The sequence below is a fragment of the Actinia tenebrosa genome, unplaced genomic scaffold, assembly GCF_029948245.1.
Source record: "Actinia tenebrosa isolate PJP-AT-01 unplaced genomic scaffold, QUT_ActTen_1.0 PGA_scaffold0__85_contigs__length_37466705, whole genome shotgun sequence".
In the NCBI taxonomy this organism is placed as follows: domain Eukaryota; kingdom Metazoa; phylum Cnidaria; class Anthozoa; order Actiniaria; family Actiniidae; genus Actinia; species Actinia tenebrosa.
Genome location: NW_028292569.1, coordinates 2,242,781 through 2,264,348, shown reverse-complemented (window position 1 = coordinate 2,264,348; position 21,568 = coordinate 2,242,781). Strand labels below are relative to the sequence as shown.

The following is a 21,568-nucleotide window of genomic DNA, read 5'->3' as shown; positions in this document are numbered from 1 at the left end:
AACGCGATCAGCAAAATATCCATTTATTTTTATACCTTAGACTTTCTTTCCTTGTTGGTGGTTTTAGATTTCGTAATTCGATCAATCACTGACAAACAGCCTATGCCATTACTAAATAAATACAATAATATCATCTAATATCTATCGTCTAGACTTTGCGGGTTCTTAAAGACATTTGAATCGAAAAATAAACTGCGTTTAATCAATACATTTTGCTTCAACTTACCAACAGGCGGAAGTAATTGTAGAATCAGTACTACACAGCTCAATAAAATGGCATACATTTTTCGTTGTATGGTAGGCAACTCATACAAATCTCTGGAATATATATCAGTCGTTATGTGAACATTATTGGAAGCAAATTAATCTATTAATGTTGGTAAGTCTGCTTTTGGCTGCTGTGTGTTTAATATTTGTGGCGTAACCTTTTCTAAAGGTTAAAACTGATGTAAATATTTACGTTGCGTGACGTGCTGCAGCCAAAATGACAGTCACGTCACGCTGCTACTGAAGACCTGAATAATACCTTTACGTTTTACCCAGTGTATTCACTGGGGTAAATAAGATAAGTAGTAAGACGAGATTAAAAGCAATGGATAAATGTCATCCAATCAGTTGCATGATCCCCAACTTAACATTGATTAAAAATAAAAGAAAGAAAGAAAGAAACTGAATAAAGAAACATATTAAGATTAAACCTATATTCCCGATGGATCCTTGTTTCAGATCTGCTTTGCCCTCCTAATGAGTGCTGATTATGTGGTAGCATATTTGAGACGTTAAGTCACTAAGCTGTCAAATTGCTGTCTCTGGCCTTGGTAATTACCGGCCTCAGAGAAAGCCTAAGTTATCTTGCGGTCTGAATAATTTTCAAAGAATCAAAAAGCATGCGGTAATTAAACACTAAAAAAAGAATCATATATCCCTCAAAACCACAGTTTAAAAGTAGGTTTCAAAACCGTGCCTGCACCTCAATAGTCTCGACGAATGGTGGTTGTTATTAAAGCATAGGAAATTCTGGTCTTACAATAAAATCTAGATAACGTGGAAAAAAGTAGGGGGAGGGGTTACATACGTATACCAATGTAATTAGGCCACGAGAAACGAATAACTGCTTATTAATTATCAAATGAATTGAAATGCTACAGTGCTAATGACTGTAATTGTAAGCCGATCGTGTGACTTGGGGCTTATTTAGCCAAAGAACCAGTAAAGTAAAGGAATTCAAGCATCACATAATCACATAATTGGGTGAAAAGTCGATGGTCTAGTGGTTGGGCCTTAAATCTTCCCATTTTTACGTCAAAGAAAAATGATACATAGCTTTATAAGAGAACACTTGAATTGTCAATATTGAAGAGTTAACCAACTCTCTTTAATACTTTTGACTCGTGATCAAACACACACGCACAAAAAAATCACACTTTGCTTTCTTCTTTTTTTGAGATGATTTGCAACGACTGGTACTCTCTTCCTGTCACATCCTGCTGCAGTTGTTCGTATGTTCTTGGATTATCAGCCGCATCAGTGCTATGCTTAATGTGGCGTTTATTAAGAGGCTCGTATAATTGGCCCTTTGGTAGATTTGTAAGTTCTTCGTAATGCTGTGGCAATGAAGGTACGGTGTTTTGGCCCTGCAGTGCACCGGCTGAAGAATCACGTGTATTCATCTCTTTTGCAGATAAAGAAGCTAGACCTTGGTGAGTGGACGTGAGGTGAGTGCTGGCGTCTTCATCTCTGTTTTCACAGATTGTTTTATAAATTTCTTTATCGGCAATTCTTGCCTTGGCAGACTCATGCACTCGTACATTTGAGGCGTCGTCCATCTGATTGGCATTCTGAATTGAAAATGGTATATGCATACACAGTAATAGGAAGTCATGGAAATACTAGTATGTTATGTTGTATTGTTTGACAAATTAATCGTAGCATTTTGTTTTGATGAAAGAGCACTTGTGACAGTTACGTTATACATTGGCATTTGACAGTATATTTACCTCGTAAGCTCCAAGGTCCACCCCTTTAATACCTGACAAACTTCTAAAAAATGAACCAAAATTAAAGTATGAAAGTAAGTACTTAAGAACTTTAGTCTATTGGATGCTAACAAACGAATACACAAACGAGTAAACGAATAAAGAATAAAAACCCAGCGACAGACAATCTGGAAGAACGACAGACAAAAAACAACACCAAAAATACCTTTTCCTTGCTGACTTTTCTAGAATATGAAAAAATTAATAAAAAATTATGATAATTTTGGTCATAAAAAAATGAATAGAATTGATGTTGTAATGAAGGTTTTGTTAAGTTTCCATTTTTACCTTTTCCTTTCCAAATGTAGACGAGTAAGACCACGATGACCACAACAAGGATAACGATGACAGTGACACATGCTGCGATGATCGAGGTACCTACAAAAATGATCAACATCAAGCATATTTACTAAGTATGCCATGGGAGTAAGTGCAGTGATAAAGGTAACTATTGCACACTATGGAAAAGAGTACATACAATTTGATTTAGCCATTCATGTCAACATTTTTATTGTTTGTTCGTTTTTGTTGCTTGATGACGTAACGACGGACGTCTTTAATTGATGTATACCACTGCATGCCTTATTTAACCAAGAAACCATTATTCAATGCCATTGTTAAAAGTAACTTACATGTTCCACTAGACTTTGATTGATTCTCAGTAATACTCGTACCGGGTACTGAAACAAAAACGATTATGCTTGTTAAATGTTAGCTGAGGACACAAAAGTAGTTGATCGTTCCAAAATAGTAGATTCAACGATAAAAACTATCCTCCAAATAATTATATACTGCTTGAAAGACGTCGAAGAATAAAAACGTACAGACTGAATCGCTAGAATAGAAAGAAATTGCTAACTAGTCTCAGACCGATTACTCACGAGAGTGTGTTGTAGACGTTATATTCTTCGGTGGACTTGACGTTATGTTGCGGGGTACAGTTGACGTTATGGTGTTTGATACAAATGATGTGCTTGCCGTGGTTGAAGTCTGGAGAAGTCTTGTAGTTGGTTCTGAAATTGTTACAAAGGAAAAAGAAAGAAAAGAATTGAGAGTGAAAACAAAATAAATGATAAACTAAAAAAAGTGTTATGAAAAATAACTAGAAAAGTAGAAAATAATTGGTGAAAATGAACATAATACTAATGCAATTTGAATTGGAATGATTTTCTACCAGTAGTATAGGGGATGGGGGTTCCAGCGCAACAACCACCGGAGGATTACCCGCCTAAAGTACCTCCTGAGATTTACACCAGTTTTACCCGCATCCCGCGCTGAGGGTTCCAGCGCAACGACCACCGGAGGATTACCCGCCTAAAGTACCCACCTCGATTCGTACCGCGATTACCCGCATCCCGCGTCTATGTAAGATATGTTAGTCTATATATGGAGTGCGAAGATTGTAAGAGAACTTTTAAGAAAGAAGTGGACTTGAAGAAGCATTTAAAGATGAAGACGAAATGTATGAGCAGCTATGATTGTGGATGTGGTAAGAAGTTTGAGACTAAGGTTAAATTGTTTTGGCATTGTCAGGATTGTGAGTATGACTACGACGATCTGAAAAGGGTCTGGAATTAGGTATAAGATATTTCCTATTATATAGATGGAATCCCAAAGCAATTTCGAAACGGTGTCAATACCCGGTAACGGTGAGATTGATGTTAGACAGTTTTGGCGCCAGTCAGAAAGGAAGGTCAAGAGAACGCTTCGAAAAGGCATAGAAGAATTAGGAGCCCTGAAAGCGAGTATAATGGTAGAAGTGAGTCTATCAAAAGATGAGGCAACGACGACAGCAATGCTGCGATCAAAGTCGTTAGTGATATTAGAGTCCACGAATCTGGATAGGTCACTCAGCGAAGCCTTAGAAGCAATAATGGAATCGCTGTCTAACTACACGAAAGAAGGATCAGGTTGGACAGTGGAGGAGGTAGAAGGTATGGAGGTTAGCATGGCAAGGTACGTGCCGATACGAGGAGGAAGTTACGTACCCCTGCCGGTGTGGGTAGAAAGGAAGAAAGCCATAGTGAACGTAAAGAATGACGACAACCGCTGCTTTATGTGGGCAATACGATCCGCACTGTATCCAGTAGATAAGGATCCCTGTAGGATAAGTAAGTATCCCACAGACGATTTAGAGTGGGATGGTGTGGAATTTCCCATGCAGTTGATAGACATCCCCATATTTGAGGAAATAAACAATCTAGCAATTAACGTTTACGGAGTCAGAGACCAAACGATAGTACCACTAGTGTTGTCAAAGAGTAAAGGAGAACGAATACACCTTTTCTACCACGGCGGACATTATTCGTGGGTTAAACATATTAGCAGACTATTTTACAGACACACCAAACACAAAGGTAAGAAATACTTCTGCGATTGCTGCTTATTATCCTTTACCAGCGTTAAAGCTCTAAAGGATCACGACGAAATATGTCGCGGAGTCGAAGAAGTGGCGCAACGGATCCAGATGCCCACAGATAAGAACCTATCCTACTCAGACCATCAAAAGCAGATGCAGGTGCCTTACGTGATATATGCAGACTTTGAAGCGTTGATAACTAAGGAAGAGCAGAAAAGTGGTGCCACGAATAAGGTGGGATTACACGAGATCTGCTCCTTTGGTTACATAGTAGTCAGATCAGATGGTAAGGCCGACCCTCCTGTAATTTACCGAGGTAAGAACGCAGCTAATGAGTTTCTAGAAGCATTGCGAGAAGAGGAGGAAGAGATAAGAGAACAATTAAGACACCCAAAGAAGATGGTATTTACCAAAGAAAACCAGGAGGCTTTTACCAAGGCAAAGAAATGCCACATTTGCCAACATACGCTTCTCCAGTTTGGAAGACGAGCCAAGAAAGCGTGGGACGAAGATGGAAAGTATCTAGGAGAAGCTCATTTTAAATGCGGGAAGTATGCTAAGAAAGGTGAGAAGCCGGGAAAGCCCTCCACGCACTGCATTCACTGCCACAAAGCATTTGTTGAGGATTTCTATGTGGATAAGGTTAGAGATCACTGCCACATCACGGGTAAATACAGAGGAGCGGCTCATTGGAAATGTAATATAAACTTCAAAGTAAATCCAGAAATGGAAATACCCGTATTCTTTCACAATTTAAGGGGTTACGACAGTCACTTACTTTTACAAGGAACGGACGGCTCCGAAGTAAAGTGCATACCCAACAACAAAGAAAGGTACATGTCCGTAACTGTAGGCAAGCTGAAGTTCTTAGACTCGCAGCAGTTCATGGCGGACTCCTTAGCAAACTTGGTTAAATACAACACGGAGTTCCCCATTTCCAGTCAATACGGCGCGGAAAGGAAAGGAGTCTACCCATACGAATACATGGACTCCTGGGAGAGATTCGAAGAGCTCCTACCACCCAAAGAGAGATTCTACAGCACCCTAAACGAGTCTGGTATAAAGGACGAGGAGTACCAGCATGCGTTAGATGTGTGGGAAAAGTACTCCTGTGAGAATATGGGAGAATACCACGACATCTACCTACGTTCAGACGTAGTGCTGCTCGCAGATGTTTTCCAAAGCTTTCGAAAGATGGCAATGGAATACTACGGGTTGGATCCAGCGAACTTCTACACGGCTCCTGGGCTTAGTTGGAGTGCACTTCTAAAGAAGACAAACGCGCAACTGGATCTCCTAACAGAATACGACATGTACCGCTTTATGGAAGACGGTATCCGCGGCGGTGTTTGCGGACCCAGCAGACGATACGCCCGCGCAAACAATCCCACGGTGGAGTACGACCCGGAGAAGCCAACCACATACATCTTCTACTTAGACGCAAACAACCTCTACGGTTGGGCAATGTCACAGTACTTACCTGTACGCGACTTCGAATGGGACAACATAAAGCCCATAGAGTTTTACCTAAACGTAGGTAAAGAAGACGACAAAGGTTACGTGCTGGAGGTGGACCTGGAATACCCAGAGCACTTGCACGACGCGCACAATGAGTTCCCATTAGCACCAGAAGCAATAGAAATACCATTTAAGCAGCTGAGTCCGCTGCAGAGGGAAATGTGCCCTGGCTACAAGCCCTACAGGAAGCTAACGATGAACCTGATGGACAAGCGAAAGTACGTGGTGCATTACCGCAACCTGCAGTTCTATGTGCGCCACGGCTTACGCGTGAAGAAGATCCATCGCGTTTTGAAGTTCACGCAGGAACCATGGATGCGCTCCTACATTGACTTTAACACACAAAAGCGTACACAGGCAAAGAATGACTTCGAAAAGAACCTGTTTAAACTAATGAACAATAGCGTATTTGGTAAGACAATGGAGAACATCCGCAAGCGCGTAAGCATAAAGATAGCCAGCACCAGAGAGGAAGCAGAAGCATACGTATCACAGCCTGGATTCGTTAGATACGTAGAAATGTTAAACTTCTACGTGATTCACATGAAGAAAGCGAATCTATTCCTGAATAAACCCGTATACACGAGGTTTACAGTGTTAGACCTATCAAAGCTGCTCATGTATGAGTTTTACTACGACAAGCTAAAACCGAAATACGGTGATAAGTGCCGCCTCTTATACACCGACACCGATTCCTTGATACTAGAGGTGCAGACGGAAGACATTTACGAAGACTGTGTTCCCGACATCGATGAATACGACACCAGCGATTACCCACGCGACCACTTTCTTTACTCCCCTAAAAACAAGAAAGTAATCGGGAAAATGAAGGATGAGATGAAAGGAAAACCCATCGTGGAATACGTGGGCCTGAAACCCAAGATGTACAGCGTGCTAAAGCTGGACGGTGTAGAAAAGAAAGCTAAAGGCGTAAAAAAATACGTGGTTAAGAAGGACATAACCCACGAGTCCTACTTGAAGGTACTGCGTACGCGTAAGGAACAGCGACATAAAATGAACAGCCTGCGCAGCTATGGTCATCAGATACATAACGTCACGCAGGAGAAGGTGTCACTGTCTGCATTTGACGGTAAGAGGTGGATGTGTGATGATGGTATTCATACGATAGCATTCGGACATCACACGATAAGCAGTTCTTCCATGACGAACCCACGTGTGGGGCCATCGTGAAGATAATACAAGATGGGCTGACCCTTCTTAGCTATCGCACTTCGGATCTGGTAAGTTTCCAAAGACCAATTAGGATCCGTAGCTCTTTTGGATCCTCCTTCTAATTCACCCGGCTCATAGAGATATCGAACCGTGACATTACCTAATCTTTTTTCATGGGGGAAGACCGCCCTCGAACTTCTGACGAAGGACTTGTGTTCCACGTGTTTCTTTTTTATGGCATCCTTGGGTTTCATTCCCGTAGCCCTGGCCGCCTCGTTGTTCAAAGCCGCGACGACCTGGGGGAGCCTCTGAGTCCATTCCCTGTTGCGTTTGGAGGGATCTTCCAGCTCTTTCCAATACTGGTACCCAAAGAGACGCTCAGCCAAGGTTTTATTGAATCTTTCGACGATGCTCTGACCCCTGTGGTACTCAGCTTTGGCTCTCCTAATTTTAGTGTCGTGGTCTTTCAGGGTCTTAGTAACCACGCCCATGAACTCCGTTCCCGCATCCACTTGCAGCAGCTTAGGCCATTTCAAGACGCGCTTATAAATCCTACCTAGGGCTTCTGCGACTTCCCCAGAATCCTTGCTGATTATGGGTTCGGCGTCCTTGTATCTGCTTGCGATATCAACTACGGTCAAAGCGTACCTATAGGTCTTTCTTCTCACCTTGTCATGTGGTAAGAAAAGCAAATCTGCCTGATGAACTTCATTGGGGGTATTTACGGTGAAGCTGGGTCTGGGAATGTACCTCGGCACGGGAAGATAAACCTGCCAGAGGGTTTGTTTTTTCAACCAGTTCTTAGCCGTTTCATCTGATACCCTGGCCGCGGTCGCGAGTTTTTTAATAGCCGACGCTCCTTTCCAATAGCCTTCAGGCCCATAGTAAATCCTTTTGAGTTTGTCCTCTACGCGGCCCATTATATGAATTCCAAAACGAGATTGATCTTACGTCCGTTAAAATCCGCCGTCTTTCCGTCCACCTTAATGGTGATGTTTATGCTTTCCACCAAATTAGACAAATCATAGCTCAAAGAAATGGGGGTGTATTCTACCAGGTCAAATGGATTACCTTTGGGTAGAAACTTGGACATAAGAGAAGACTTTTCTCCATTATTGTAACTATAGACCAAATCGCAATAGACTTCGTAAGAGGATGCGACTTTCCATTTCACATCATATGTACTGCCGCTATTTAACGTGGTACTAGTAAGACCCAGGAGTTCTACCAATGAACTGTCCTTCAAATTAGCGCTTCCATTATTTTTCTTAAATGTCATTTCATGGGGTAATCCTGTGGTAAGAGTATATCCATGCTTTGCTAGCTCCTTAGCCAGTGTTATAGGTGTGTATTGGGAATCTGGTATTTTTGGTTTGGCGGCATTGTCAACGACAAAGCCATCAATTAAATTATACCAAGAATTGTACAAAGAGCAACTAACCAACCGAACCCTTTCCGCGCGGATGGGAGGATTCAGATAAGTGGTAAAGTCATTCTTGTCGCTTTCCAAAAAGACGATCATTATATTAGATACGCCAAGGCCACGCCTCCTGCCAGCCCTGCGACTCCTACGAAGACCAACTCACTATTTTTTTGTTTCTTAGAAGGCTGGTAGTAATTCTTAAAGTCAGGCTTCTTTAACACCACTGTTGGGTGCGCCTGCGAATAAAGTTTGAAGGCGTAGTCTGTGTTTTCGAAGTTCTTATCCGCCTGCATTTTGTCTTGGTAATTCTTATCCAACCAATCCCTGTAGGCTTGTCTTTTTTTATTCCAAGCCGCCACGTCCCGCTGATATTTCTCCAGCGCTAAGTCGTGCCTTTTTCTTTCGGCGTTAGATTCTGCGTTTTTATCACCGCTAACTAATTTATCCAGATATCTACCACCATAATTAGCCCCTGTAAATGCTAAAGCTGCAATAACTCCACCTGCGACTAAGCTAACCATTATATGTTAGGCAGGTACTTTTCCTTTCGTAGGTAATCCTTTAGCATGATAGCCCCGCCAACGGCAGCGGTCATTTTAGCGAAATTAGCGAAGCTCTTGCTTGGGTCTTCAGTAAAGTCTTCTTTGAGCACTTTCTTACCTACCCAACCAATACCCGCAACGATGGAAGTAATGATAGCTGCTTCTTCAACAGTTTTCAACAACGCGGTCGACATTATATTACAAAGCGAGAAGGTCATTCCATTTCAGGGATTTTGTTTTTTCTGACCTCCACAGGTGCGTGATATGTTGGGGCCTCCCACTTTACTTCTGGCTTCATATTCCGCCATTGTAAGTAAAAGCTGCCTGCTGCTATAGCAATTCCTAACGCGCCGATGACGTAGCCGGGATTCCAAAAGGATTCGCTTTCGTCCTCCACCTTTTCTTCTTTTTTGGCTTTATTCTTTCTGTTCATCTCCGCGAGCTTCTTTCCCGCGGCAACTCTGCCTGCAGATTTAGGCTTGGTAATCTTCTGCTCCTCCTGAGGTTGTTCTTCGGTGCCACTCATCTTATATCTAAGGACTTGAAGGACTTGACAAGTAACTTGACGATGACTTGACAATGACTTAAGGATGACTTGATTAAGTACTTAAGGACGACTTGACTAAGTACTTAAGGATGACTTAATTAAGTACTTAAGATGACTTGACTAAGTACTTAAGGATGACTTAATTAAGTACTTAAGATGACTTGACTAAGTACTTGACAATGACTTGACTAAGTACTTAAGACGACTTGACAATGACTTGACTAAGTACTTAAGGATGACTTGACTAAGTACTTGACAATGACTTGACTAAGTACTTGAGGTGACTTGATTATCAGCAAGTGCTGCCTGGAAGACCTTTTCGACTTCTCTGTCCTTCTTGAAGTCCTTCCAAGATGTTCCAAAGGAACCTAGTACCTCTTTCAAGTCAACGTGCTGAGCTACGTGCAAAGCTGCAGAGGCTACTGCCATTAACTTACCGCACTTCAAAGACAACCACCCGCAGGTTATTTTAAGTTCTTGGGATATGACATAGTCATCTCTTATGTCCTTCCGCAGTTGCTCCACATCGTCTATGGGCAGTGCAAGTCCAAGCAATTTAGTCGCAAGTCGGATAGCGGAGTCTGCGACGGCGTCGGTGGTCTTACTTGCAAGGGCAGCCTCGTACCTCTTATGGAACTTTTTGACTTCCTCTTCTGACAACTTGTTAACTTGCTCATGGGTAAGTTCCTTGCCTATCATTTCTTTACACTTCCCCGAAGACACAAGGATGTTGAGTTGTTCCTTGAGGTTACTTTCGTCTAACTGTGTGGGGACTTCATCTAAGAGCTGCTCAATGTCCATATACATTAGGAATCAAAGATTCCAACCGCGTACGGAAACCTCAAAGAGAAGATCATCTTGGAATGTTGGCGCGTCTTTAATTGCCGCATGTATCCATGTAACTGTTCCTTGCTTATTTCACCGCCGTAGTCGCTTAAGATGGTTTCCAGGTCAGACTTGCTCGGAGTATAAAATACGACCAGGGAGCCTATGTTTTCCCTAAAGGGCTTAGAGACACTGGTAAGCTGCTGCGAGAGCAACCAAACGCTAATATTGTCGTGTCTACCGCTGAAGGCAAGCTTCACTAATTCGGAGGTGCGTCTTTTTACGTCGTCCCCGCAGGCGATGTCATCCAGTATGAGCAAGGTTTGTGTATCTTTAGGGAATTGCTTGTGCCAGAACTTCAAATGGCTGGATAACTCATTAGGATCTAAAATATCTACGAAGAAGTCGTCATCTTTCGCTCCTATACCTTCCCAGGTGCGGTTATTCACGTAGGTGGGACAAAGCAGCACTATGTAGTCAAAGCGGTATCTAAAAGGTCCTAATAGCTGCTCCACGACGAATTGGGTCTTTCCACAGCCGGTGGGTCCTACTATCAGAGTATTACAAGGTATGTGATCTGGGTTCATATATATGGAGCCAGTGGAAGCAGTAAGAAGGATTACCGCCGACGCAAAGGATAAAAAAGACACCATAGAAATGCAAAGGGAGGAGATAGACCGGTTAAAAGAGCGCATGCAGGAATTGTACGATGAAATGTGCGGTCTGAAGCGTGCAGAACGGTTTGGTGCGCTTTTGACAATGGTAGGCTGGGCTATGGAGTCCATCAAGGATTTCATACGATACCCTCCATAGATATATGGACTGTATTACATGTGAACTACCTGCCGACTGCATAATCCCTCCCAAAACGCCGATATCCAAACCGTGTAAAAAATACACCTGCCTTCATTGTAATAAGGCATTCCCTGAAGGATCCTTTGTCAGGCATTGGTGTCCCACAAATCCTAAAGCACAGCAAACTTTAGCTGACGCCCAGAAAGAGAATCTGTAAGATGGTCTTAGTTTTCTTTAATATTTATCGTTTGCATGGTGCTTCTAAGGACTACCTTAATTTTCTTTAGAAATTATTGTTGATGACTAACATCAACAAAGAAACATAATTAAGATTAAGATCTGGTTTGAAACTCTTTTGCAAGGTCATGAATTACTAAGGACCGCCTATTAAGCATTTATTTCCCCTTGTTATAATGAACTGTAACGAATGCAATCGATCTTTTAGTAGCCGACAAAGACTCCAATACCATGTCGAAAGGAACGTCTGCAGGCGCCCTAAAGCTACCACTATTTGCGACATTTGTAGCCGGGTCTTTAGCAGTCCACAGGCGTTGAAGTACCACATCGACAATGCCGTCTGCAAACGCACCCGAGACGATAACACTCTTTGCGGTAACTGTAATAAGCACCTAAGCAGTGTCCAGTCTTTGGACTACCATGTCCGCCACCGTGTTTGTCTTAAGGGAATTTGCCCACGCTGCGACAGCGACATTAAAGACGATTGGCATGTACATCGTTGTCGCCCCTATCGCTTGGTTGAAATTACCTGTGAGGAACACGGTGACGTAGCATCGCGCTGTTGCCCCGAGGAAACTGCAAGGCGCCTAACGAGACATAAAAAAGAGGTGGACGAGCTCTTCATGAACTTCGACCAATACGAAGGCACTCCTTGGGAGAACCAGGAGTACTGGGAGGCTCTTTGCGATCGTTGTGGTTGTCAACGTAGCGGTCAACACATTTGGGAGTGTCTGTACCCCAAAGTGGAGCCCGTAGGCACATTCGAAGACTACATGGTGTCGTTTCGCCGCTACATTAAACAGAACTTAAGGGATAAGCAGAAATTACATTAATATATGTTTGCAGCAGCAGCTTTCATAGGTGGTGTCTTAATTACCGTATCCGCTTACAACATAACAGAAAAAATGAGGTCCGCCGTAGCAGACCAATACTTAGCCGCTCATGAGGATGACTTCTAATCGCACAGAGGATTAGCATCTACCTTCCTTTCAACGTCGAACTTCCATCGACCGCTGACCTTACCATAGCTGCGTATGTGTGTGAATTCCTCACCTTGAAGGACATACCGCACGCAGTCCGGTGCCCACAGTGTGCACTCTTTACCTTCGTGTTCCAAGACCAACCTTAAACGGCTAATGTCTTCGAACACAACGTAATTTTTTATTCTGTATGAAATGCCTTGGACTAATTCACGCCAGTGTGTCTGTTCAACTATCATTATATCTATGAAATATTCTTTGGTGAGTCCTTAACGTATCCTGCGTCTTAAAAGCCTTATCACACCAAGGACAAGGTACGCGAATGCCTTCCGCGTAATGGTCGATCTCCCTACATATAAGGTCGTAATCATTGCACACCATAGTTAGGTAACCATTTGCTTCGTATTGTGCGAGTAATGCCTTTTGTTTTGAGGATAATACGCCGTTACCCTTAGGTGTCTTCAACTCCAGGCATAACCCATTATGCTTTTTATGTGCATTGAGAACTAAGATGTCAGGCTGACCTGCCTGGTAACCTTTCTGCCAACATACTATTCTTTTTCTAGCTGAGTCCTGTAGTTCTCCAAGACCTGGTGCCAGCAGTAGGATAGGGTGAAATCGACGTATGTAGTTTACAACCTTCTTATGCAGGTCAAATTCATTTTCTATTTTGAATATTAACTTATTAGGACTGTCAAAGCGCCGCTCTATTTCATACTTACCTGTTTTCCTGAGGGTAGGGAGAACATCGCCTAACACCCATTTTCTGAACTCCTTAGCTACGGACTTTTTAGATCCAAATATTAGCTCATAAAGACCCATTTCAGTGATGTAAACGGAATGTGGTTGCGCATTAAGGGTGTCAGTCAGATTTACACCCTTTATAGATCCCAAAGTTACCTTGTTTTCCCCTGATACGTGATCGGACACCGCTTTTCTGGAATTTACGTATCCTAAGGCATCAGCCACGGACTTCGCTTTGAAGTAAAGTTTATCGCCTTGCACTATGCATTGCAGTTTGGTGTTGTTGTTTTCGAATACGCGAAGCATTATATACGTAAGGGATATTTTTATCCTTTCTTGGATGAGGGAGCGCAGCGCGCGAATCAATACGCAACGCTCTTTAGCTGATTCATTTCTACGCTCAGTTGCGCGGCAGACACCACGAAGATGTATGCGTTGATCTTGTCTGAGTCGCCTGCGCTAGCGTTTAAGTCACGCTTGATTTCCAGGGTAATGCCGTCCTGGGTATTTACCAGACGCAATCCCTGCCCATGTAAATCCTCGTCGTTGGTGGTTCGCATGTCAATCCACAGTGCATACTTATCGGTAAAGAACTCACCGGGTGCAACTTGACCCCCAAACTTTCTTTTTATTTCCCTGTAGATGTCTGAGGGCTTCATTCCCTGCGAATACACCTTATTTGGAACTCCATTGATGCTAATCCCGACGTTGGTGATGCCGGGGTTATGAAAGGCTTCAGAGTCGCGCTTACCGGCTTCATAAGGTTTAATAAATACCAACATCAGCCCCGTAAGACTACGACGCGGTAAATTAATGCTCTGAGTAATTACCGCGTCTGTCTTATCCAGGAAACTAAAGGTTTTGTACATTACCGCGTGGTCGTACAAGAAAGCCTTTCCAGCACTGTATTCCATGCCAGCGCTACGTGCTAAATCTTCGGAATGTATGGTTTCATACTGCAATTCCAGGTTGATAATGGCGTATGGATGAATACTTCCCGACAACGCAGTGCTTAACCCGCCAATGATGTTAGTCATGTTGGCTAAGGTCACTTCAAACTGCAACTCACTCAACTGTCTAGGATAATAAACCCCGTGGCTGGTAATAGCCTCAAAGTCCAATGGTATTACGTATTTAGTACCATAGGCTGTCTTGATGGCCTTTGCATCTGCCACTGCGGTTTCTCCGCTGCCGTCAGTAGGTTGTGTCTTGGTAGGAGTCCTAACCTTACGTAAGATTGTGCTACCAATACCCTGCTCTATCTTTTGTGCCCTTTCGAATGCAGTCAACCACAGATCTTTGTAAGTGGTGTATAGGTCATAGTTGTTTAAGTCTAAGAGGGATTCCCCGGCAAACTTTACTCGCATCTTTGAGACGATGTTGCGACCAAGATTGTTAACAATAATCCTTTCATCTGCGGTGGTAGGTTGCACCGCCAAATCAAACCTTAGCGCCAGGGTGCCAGGAACCAACACTAGGTTATCTGTTAGGCGGGGTACGCCTACGTACAGCGTTTCTCCAGGCTTTGCGCTAGAAGGCGTGAATGTAACCCGGTGAAAAGTGCGTTCTGCTTTCAGTCCGCCAACCTGCTTAGGTAATATATTGGGGTTTAACTTTGAGCTTATCATATATAATGGAAGTAGAAGGAACGGATTTCGATCCCCTTACCGAAGAAGGTCAAGTCGATATTAACGACGAAGAATACGACGCATGGACTAAAGGCCTGGAAACCGACCCCTTAATCTACGACGCAGCCTTACACGATAAATATGGTAGTAGATGGAAAAGCGCCAAGGCCGCCTTAAATCGCATGTGGAAATCAAGACACCACGGCAAACCCATCCCTGAGTACTTGGAGCTTCAAAACATGGGTGAAGCAACCGCGCGGGAAACTGTAGAGTGGGCAATGCAAGAGCTAAATGAGTGTTATTCCCGTTTCGATGCTGACGACGTAAGGCTCACAGAACGCGGAAACAAAGTCCTCATAAGCGTCCAGGACCTGAGATATCCTGACAAAGACCGCTGGACGAAACCACAACCCCTTTTTGATAAAGATGGTGAAGTTAGGGGTGACGTGGCGAGATTAAAAGGCTTCCAGCATGCCACTAGAAGCATGTTAGAAAGGTTGCAAACCCTGAATGAAAAGGTCGCGCTAGAAAAGCGCGTTGAGGGACTACAAGAAACGATGGAGGAAAGGGAAGCAGATTATATGCGACAAAACCGACTACTCCTTGATGCTCAAAAGAGAGAAGTTGACGACAAGAACCAAAGAATAATAGAAATGAGAGAACAAAGAAACAAAGCCCTACGTGATAGGGACCAAGCCCAAAAGGCCTTCGAACTTGCCTTGCAAGACCTAGACATAAACAAGGAAGAAGCTAAGAACTTACGTACCACCATAGCTAACTCTTTAGAGGAACGGCGGCAGTTGGTTGCTGAAATTAACGCTAAAGAAGAACAAATCCGGCAAAGAGATCAGGCTATTGAAGACCTGGAGGGACAAATAGAGCGGCAGCAGGAAATAGTTGTAGATCAAACTCGCCCCGAAGAGGAAAGGGAAGCTGCTCAAAGGGAAGTAGAGACTCTTCAGGAGCGCCTTGCAGAATTACATACGCAAAAGGAAAACCTGGAAAGAGAATTGGGGCTTACCACCAAGGAAAAGGTAAAAAGAGCCCTTTTGAAGTATGGTATTCCACTGGCATTCGCGGTCGCTATTTCAAGCGTAGTAGGCGTGATCTTGTCCGCGCTTAAGGCTACAGGCGCAGGCGTAAAAAAATTAGGTAATGGGCTGACGGCCTTGGGAAAAAAGATGGCAGCCGGTTTGCCTGGGCTGCTGGGTTCGGTTGTTTCCTTGGCACTTAGGGCCGGCGGAGAACTATTGAAGTTCGTGGGGAATAACGTTTGGATCTTGGTAGTAGCTATTGGCGTGGTACTCTTGAAGAAGATGAAGGGTTAATCTTATCTGGGTACGTTACTGGTGGCTTATCGTCGTCGGGAATCCGAGGTGTCCTCGACTGGGGATAAGTAAAGATAGTATTCGCGCCGCCTTGATAATGCGAAACTAAAGGTATGAAAGTCATAGTACTAATAGGCTTATGGTTCCAGGTAGCATCCACCGGGGGGCTAACTACCGGATAGGTGGTATTTATCCCAACAATACCTTTAGTTTCGCTTGGACGAATTTGAAGCCTCGCATGTTGACAATTAGCTATTATGTGAAAAGTCACCGGTGTTAGGTTCTCCAAGCTCGTGGTCGTGGGCTCAAAAGTGAAGTGGGTTAAATGCCTCTTATTATTTTTTTTCCTGTAGGGTAGTAGTGGGTGGTCATTCTCATCAAGGATTCTAAACCCAACATTGCAATCATTCCATGCACTAATGTTAATAGTGCATATGATAATACCAAGACCTCCAACATTCACCTGCAGGTTGGTATCATGCCAGCTATCGTCAGAGTACTCCTCCTCCTCTAAATAATGAAAAAACGAATCTTCCTTTACATGTGGGTTATTCATATATTTAAAGGCTAACTACCGTAAGGGCGCTAATGGTTTTGTGATTATAAACGTAATCTCTTTTATCATCTATGCTATTTATCGTAACCCTTCCCGTATCGTCTACTCTTATCTGCAGCTTTACCTTCCCATGACAATCGGCGACCATATGAAAAGTCCAAACCGATAGATTTTCAAGGCTGCTGGGGTTGGGCTCTACGGAGAAATGCGTAGGCTCCCTGTTATCATCTTTTACGCGCATAGGCTGTAATACTCCATTGTCGTCGCAGAAACGAAATCCTACGTTGGCATGACTACTTGCGCCAATGCAAATACTACAAAGGATTAACTTCTTTCCTGAGTAGTTCAAATTCACAGACATCCCCGTAACATCAACCCAAGATGCCTGGGTGTATCTTTTCTCACCTTTGTAAGTCGTATAAACACAATCTACTCCAGCCATGTAGGGGTTGTTCATCGCCATATATAATAACTCAGACCAATGCTTGCAGCTGCTAAGCCGGCTTTTAGTAAGTTATGGTCATATTCCTCAGGTATCGCAGGTAGGACCTTCTTTACTGGTTTCTTTGGCAGCACCTTTTTTAATGGTTTTTCTACCTCTTTTTTTGGTTTCTCTACGAAGTGAGGAATGCTATTGGTCATGTCAGAGTTCACGTCATTCACCCCAAACTTCATGTCCTTGGTAGCTCGCTGCAGCTTATTGTTATAACCCACAACGGAATTGGTGTTAATAACCAAATTACTCGGCATTAACCAACAACCAGGCGACAAAGCGTAATCCAGTCGCACTTTAGACTGCTGCACCGCCAATTGATATCTCTGCACCGACTTGGATATGTCATTTTCTATTATTGCAGACTCAAATAAAGTTAGGAATTCTTCTTGTGTTTCCCGCGAAGCACCTTGGGATCCAACAATGGGGCTGCGGGTATTTACCTGCGCTCCTAAGATACAGTACACGAATGCTTCAATGCTGCGGTTGATCCTGGCTAGGTTTCTTAAACCTTTTCCTTTCATTAACACAAATGGATCCCAAGTGCCTAGGTAGTTCGATTGAATTCTGGTAATTAAAGAATTATTACTCTTATCACCGCCCATATCACCGAACTCTAACTCACCACTTGGATATTTTTGATGTCCGTAGTCGGCTGGCTTCTCACCGTTGGCACCCCAAACGTAAACTATACCCAGCCCATGCGTCTTACCCTCTTTGTAACGAAAATCTTTTTGCTGTGGTTTGAACTCATTAATTAACCTTTCCAGGGCTGCGGCGTCATATCGATTATTCATTGGATTAAATGCCTTATCTCCCGGTAAAGGTACATTAAGTTCCCTCAACAACCTCCTTACCGTAAAGGCAACGTGAAACCGCATAAATGAAATGTGGAACATGTCCGCGGCAACGCCACAACCTTTAGTGGCGGTCCAGACAGCAAAGTTTAACTGCTGCGGCCAATATCGCATATTGGGTCCTGCTAACCATTCCCTGGTCTCTTTACCTGACGTATGCTTTAACATCGTATCCCCATAGATATTCCTTACTACTATGTCAAATGATTGCTTACCCACTGAAATCTTCAGGAACGTTACCATCGTTTCAAATTCGTTTACACCACCTTCAGCATCGTAAAATGGGTAATCTTCCTTGTTCATTAATAAATCCCTTGGGAAATTAGGCTGTACAACCGGTAAATGCTTCACCTGATCGACCAGCGTAGGTTTTAAATCCTCATTGCTGTACATTCTTTCACCGTTATAGTAAATACCATCGGGTCTTCTTTCGAACTTACTAGCACCCGCATGTGGAAACCTTTTCCTAAATTCTCTCCAATTCCAGTATTTTTGGTTGTCCTGTATATCATTCCCAAAAGCGTCGTACATTATATATATAATGGATGTTATAGCATCAGCACCTCCGCTCTATCCTGATTTACCTAATGAATTGAATGCCGAGAACTTTCGTTTGAATAAGGTAAATCTAATCCTGGCTTACTTGGAAGGGCAAACGAAACACTACGAAAAAGTCCGAAAAAAGTACGTCAGAGCCCGAAGCATTTTACATAAAATCGCGATAACTTCAGGATCCATATCTGTTGTGTTAACGGGCTCCGGCGTTGCTACTTCGCTTACTGGACCGGGAATAATTGTTGGAGTTCCTTTGGCCGGCGTTGGGGCAGCCTGTGGTATTATTTCGGCTGTTGCTACGGGCATTATGAAACAGTTGTCAAGCAAAATATCAAAACACGACACGACAATAGCTCTGTCAAGGGCTAAAGTAAATACGATCACTGACCTTGTCTCAAAGGCTTTGCGTGATAGAAAGATAGACGACGTAGAATTCTCGCTTATTCTAGCCGAAGAGGAAAAGTACGAGAAATTAAAGTCGGACATAAGAAATAAAAAAACAGTCGTAAAAGATCTTTCCGAGGAATCTCGCAAAAAGATCTACCAAGAAGCGAAAGAAGAGCTTCAAAGAAAGCTTGCTCAGTAAACATCTGCTTCGAAAAGAGCGTGACGGGATTCTATTTACATATCGAACGTCAGTCTAGAAAATATGCAAATTAGAGTGTAAGACATAAATATAATAATTTTCACATACATAAGCGTCCAGATGTGTCTGGCGTTCGCTTGTGATCGTGGACTTTGGGGCTGGGGAGGCCTAAAGTCCCGAGTTCGAGCCTCGCTGTAGACGCATTTGGACCGGTTGCTGTGAGTGAAAAAAAGCCTCCCCCACTCACAGCAACCGTGGGGGGAGGGGTAGAAAGTGCGATTCAACCCCGCGATGGGGGGTTTCGCGATTGGAAAAGTTGGAAAAGTCAGGGGGTGTCTCGGGACGCTGTCCGGAGTTCACCCTCTGGTGGGTCGTAAGAAAGATATATGTGTATGTACTAGAGGGCCTCTGGCGCGGGATGAAATAAGCCCCGTAAGCCCAAAATGCAAAAAACCCCACTGGGGATAGCTTGGTGTTCTGCGCGATGCATTCCCCAGTGGGGTTTCTGGCAAAATAAACGCCAGTTTTGCATTTTTATTTTCTCGGAATCCATCCTAACAGGGGGTGGTTGGGGTCAATTTTGTAAAATATTTCATAGATTACATCAGGGTAATAAGGAATATCCTTATTCAGCTGACAAAACATCCACTCGGCTCTGCTCATATCAGAAACCTCAGGAATAGACTTACCGGTAATTTCAGACAAAAGATAGGGAATAGCTTTGTAATACTTCCCTAGCTTTAATTTTTCTAGCGTTTTCCGCAGGCTTTGTGGCGTTGGCTCTTCTAAGTGGTCTATAATTCTTTCCATTACTTCGTTGTCTAAATATACCGGCTGATGACCTTGTATGTGACTCATCCAGTCTCTGAAGTATTTTATTCTTTTGTATGGAGTCTTCTTACGACCTCCATTGGCGTAATATTGCTCTCTGGTGGCATTTGGTACAGCATTACGAATATTCTTACCACACTCGTAACATTGTGCTGACGTGTCGTCTTCTATTTGCATTTTCTTACCACAACAAATATACTTATTTGGCTTAGTAGGTACAAACTTGGGTCTTAAGCACTTTATACAGAAGTCAAAAACAAACTCTTTACAATCTTCGCACTCCATATATAGACTAACATATCTTACATAGACGCGGGATGCGGGTAATCGCGGTACGAATCGAGGTGGGTACTTTAGGCGGGTAATCCTCCGGTGGTCGTTGCGCTGGAACCCTCAGCGCGGGATGCGGGTAAAACTGGTGTAAATCTCAGGAGGTACTTTAGGCGGGTAATCCTCCGGTGGTTGTTGCGCTGGAACCCCCATCCCCTATACTACTTCTACCTCGTCTTCCTTTCAGGAAAGAGCGCTATACTTACTAAAAATGCGAACTCTAAATTATCCTAAATCTAAACACATATATAATTTAAAGCACAAAGACATTTTCTGACCGGGTTGTATCACAGTTAACTGTACTGGTACAGGTTGAGGTGCTGATGCTCCCTGTGTTGCAATCAGTGCCATGTACTTATTGGTGTCATTGATGTTAAGGTTTGTGATCTTGAACCAAGCCTGACCCTTTGACATATCACCAACAAAACTGACTCTTCCTGCGTAACTCGTTGAATTGATCTTTTTATCTAACTGAATTCCATCTGCTATATCGTAGTAGATAAGTCCTTGTTTCAGGTTGTTAGTGTTGCCATCTCGTATTCCCCAACTGACTACCTCTATGTTGGTAGCATTAACCATGAACACCACATCTTGTCCAACCTCTCTTGTTAGCGGACCAGGACTAGATATGGACACTTTAAAAAGGTGCAAACAAAAACAGCTAGTTGCAATTACTGAGCAATATGCGCAGTCAACTGATAAGATATTAGTAATGAAATATATATGCAAAAATACATGAAAATTAGCAAAACACTTCTGTATATTTGCTTAAATAATTGAGGGGCTGAACTCTTATTATTGATTGCATTGTATTTATGTTAGTGGGCTCCCTGTGTTATTAAGCAGCGAAGAAAGCACCCGATGAAACGCGACCAGCACGAATTCAAATGTCTGTAGTATGTTTCAGGCCTCCCTTAGTTTCTTTATATTTTGGTGGATATGAATCTAACCTATTGATTTTTAAAATGAATACCATAAGGTTGTCTAATAATTTTCGTTTAAACTCAACTAATTTTTCATGACAATCAAATCAAAATAAAGAACTGCATTTCTCTTCAACTTACCAACAGCCGGAAATAATTGTACAATCAGTGCTACACAGCTCAATGAAATGATATACATTTTTTTGTGAAAGGAATATCTCGATAAAGGTTACCTCATTAGCGTCTTACCAGTGTATATCAGGCAATATGTGAATGGTATTGCACCCAAATAAATCTATTCT

General features: G+C 43.0%; 1 protein-coding gene across 1 annotated transcript; it reads right to left on the bottom strand.

Moving 5' to 3' along the window:
- Positions 1 to 1,416: 1,416 nt before the first annotated feature.
- LOC148913209 (uncharacterized) lies at positions 1,417 to 21,568 on the bottom strand. Its single transcript, XM_089025722.1, has 8 exons — positions 21,408 to 21,568; positions 20,622 to 20,978; positions 2,918 to 3,049; positions 2,669 to 2,716; positions 2,325 to 2,414; positions 2,203 to 2,221; positions 1,998 to 2,040; positions 1,417 to 1,838 (listed from the first exon to the last, which is right to left on the bottom strand). The coding sequence occupies exons 1-8, from the start codon at positions 21,463 to 21,465 to the stop codon at positions 1,419 to 1,421; spliced, it is 1,167 nt and encodes a 388-aa protein (XP_088881848.1). The 5' UTR covers positions 21,466 to 21,568; the 3' UTR covers positions 1,417 to 1,418.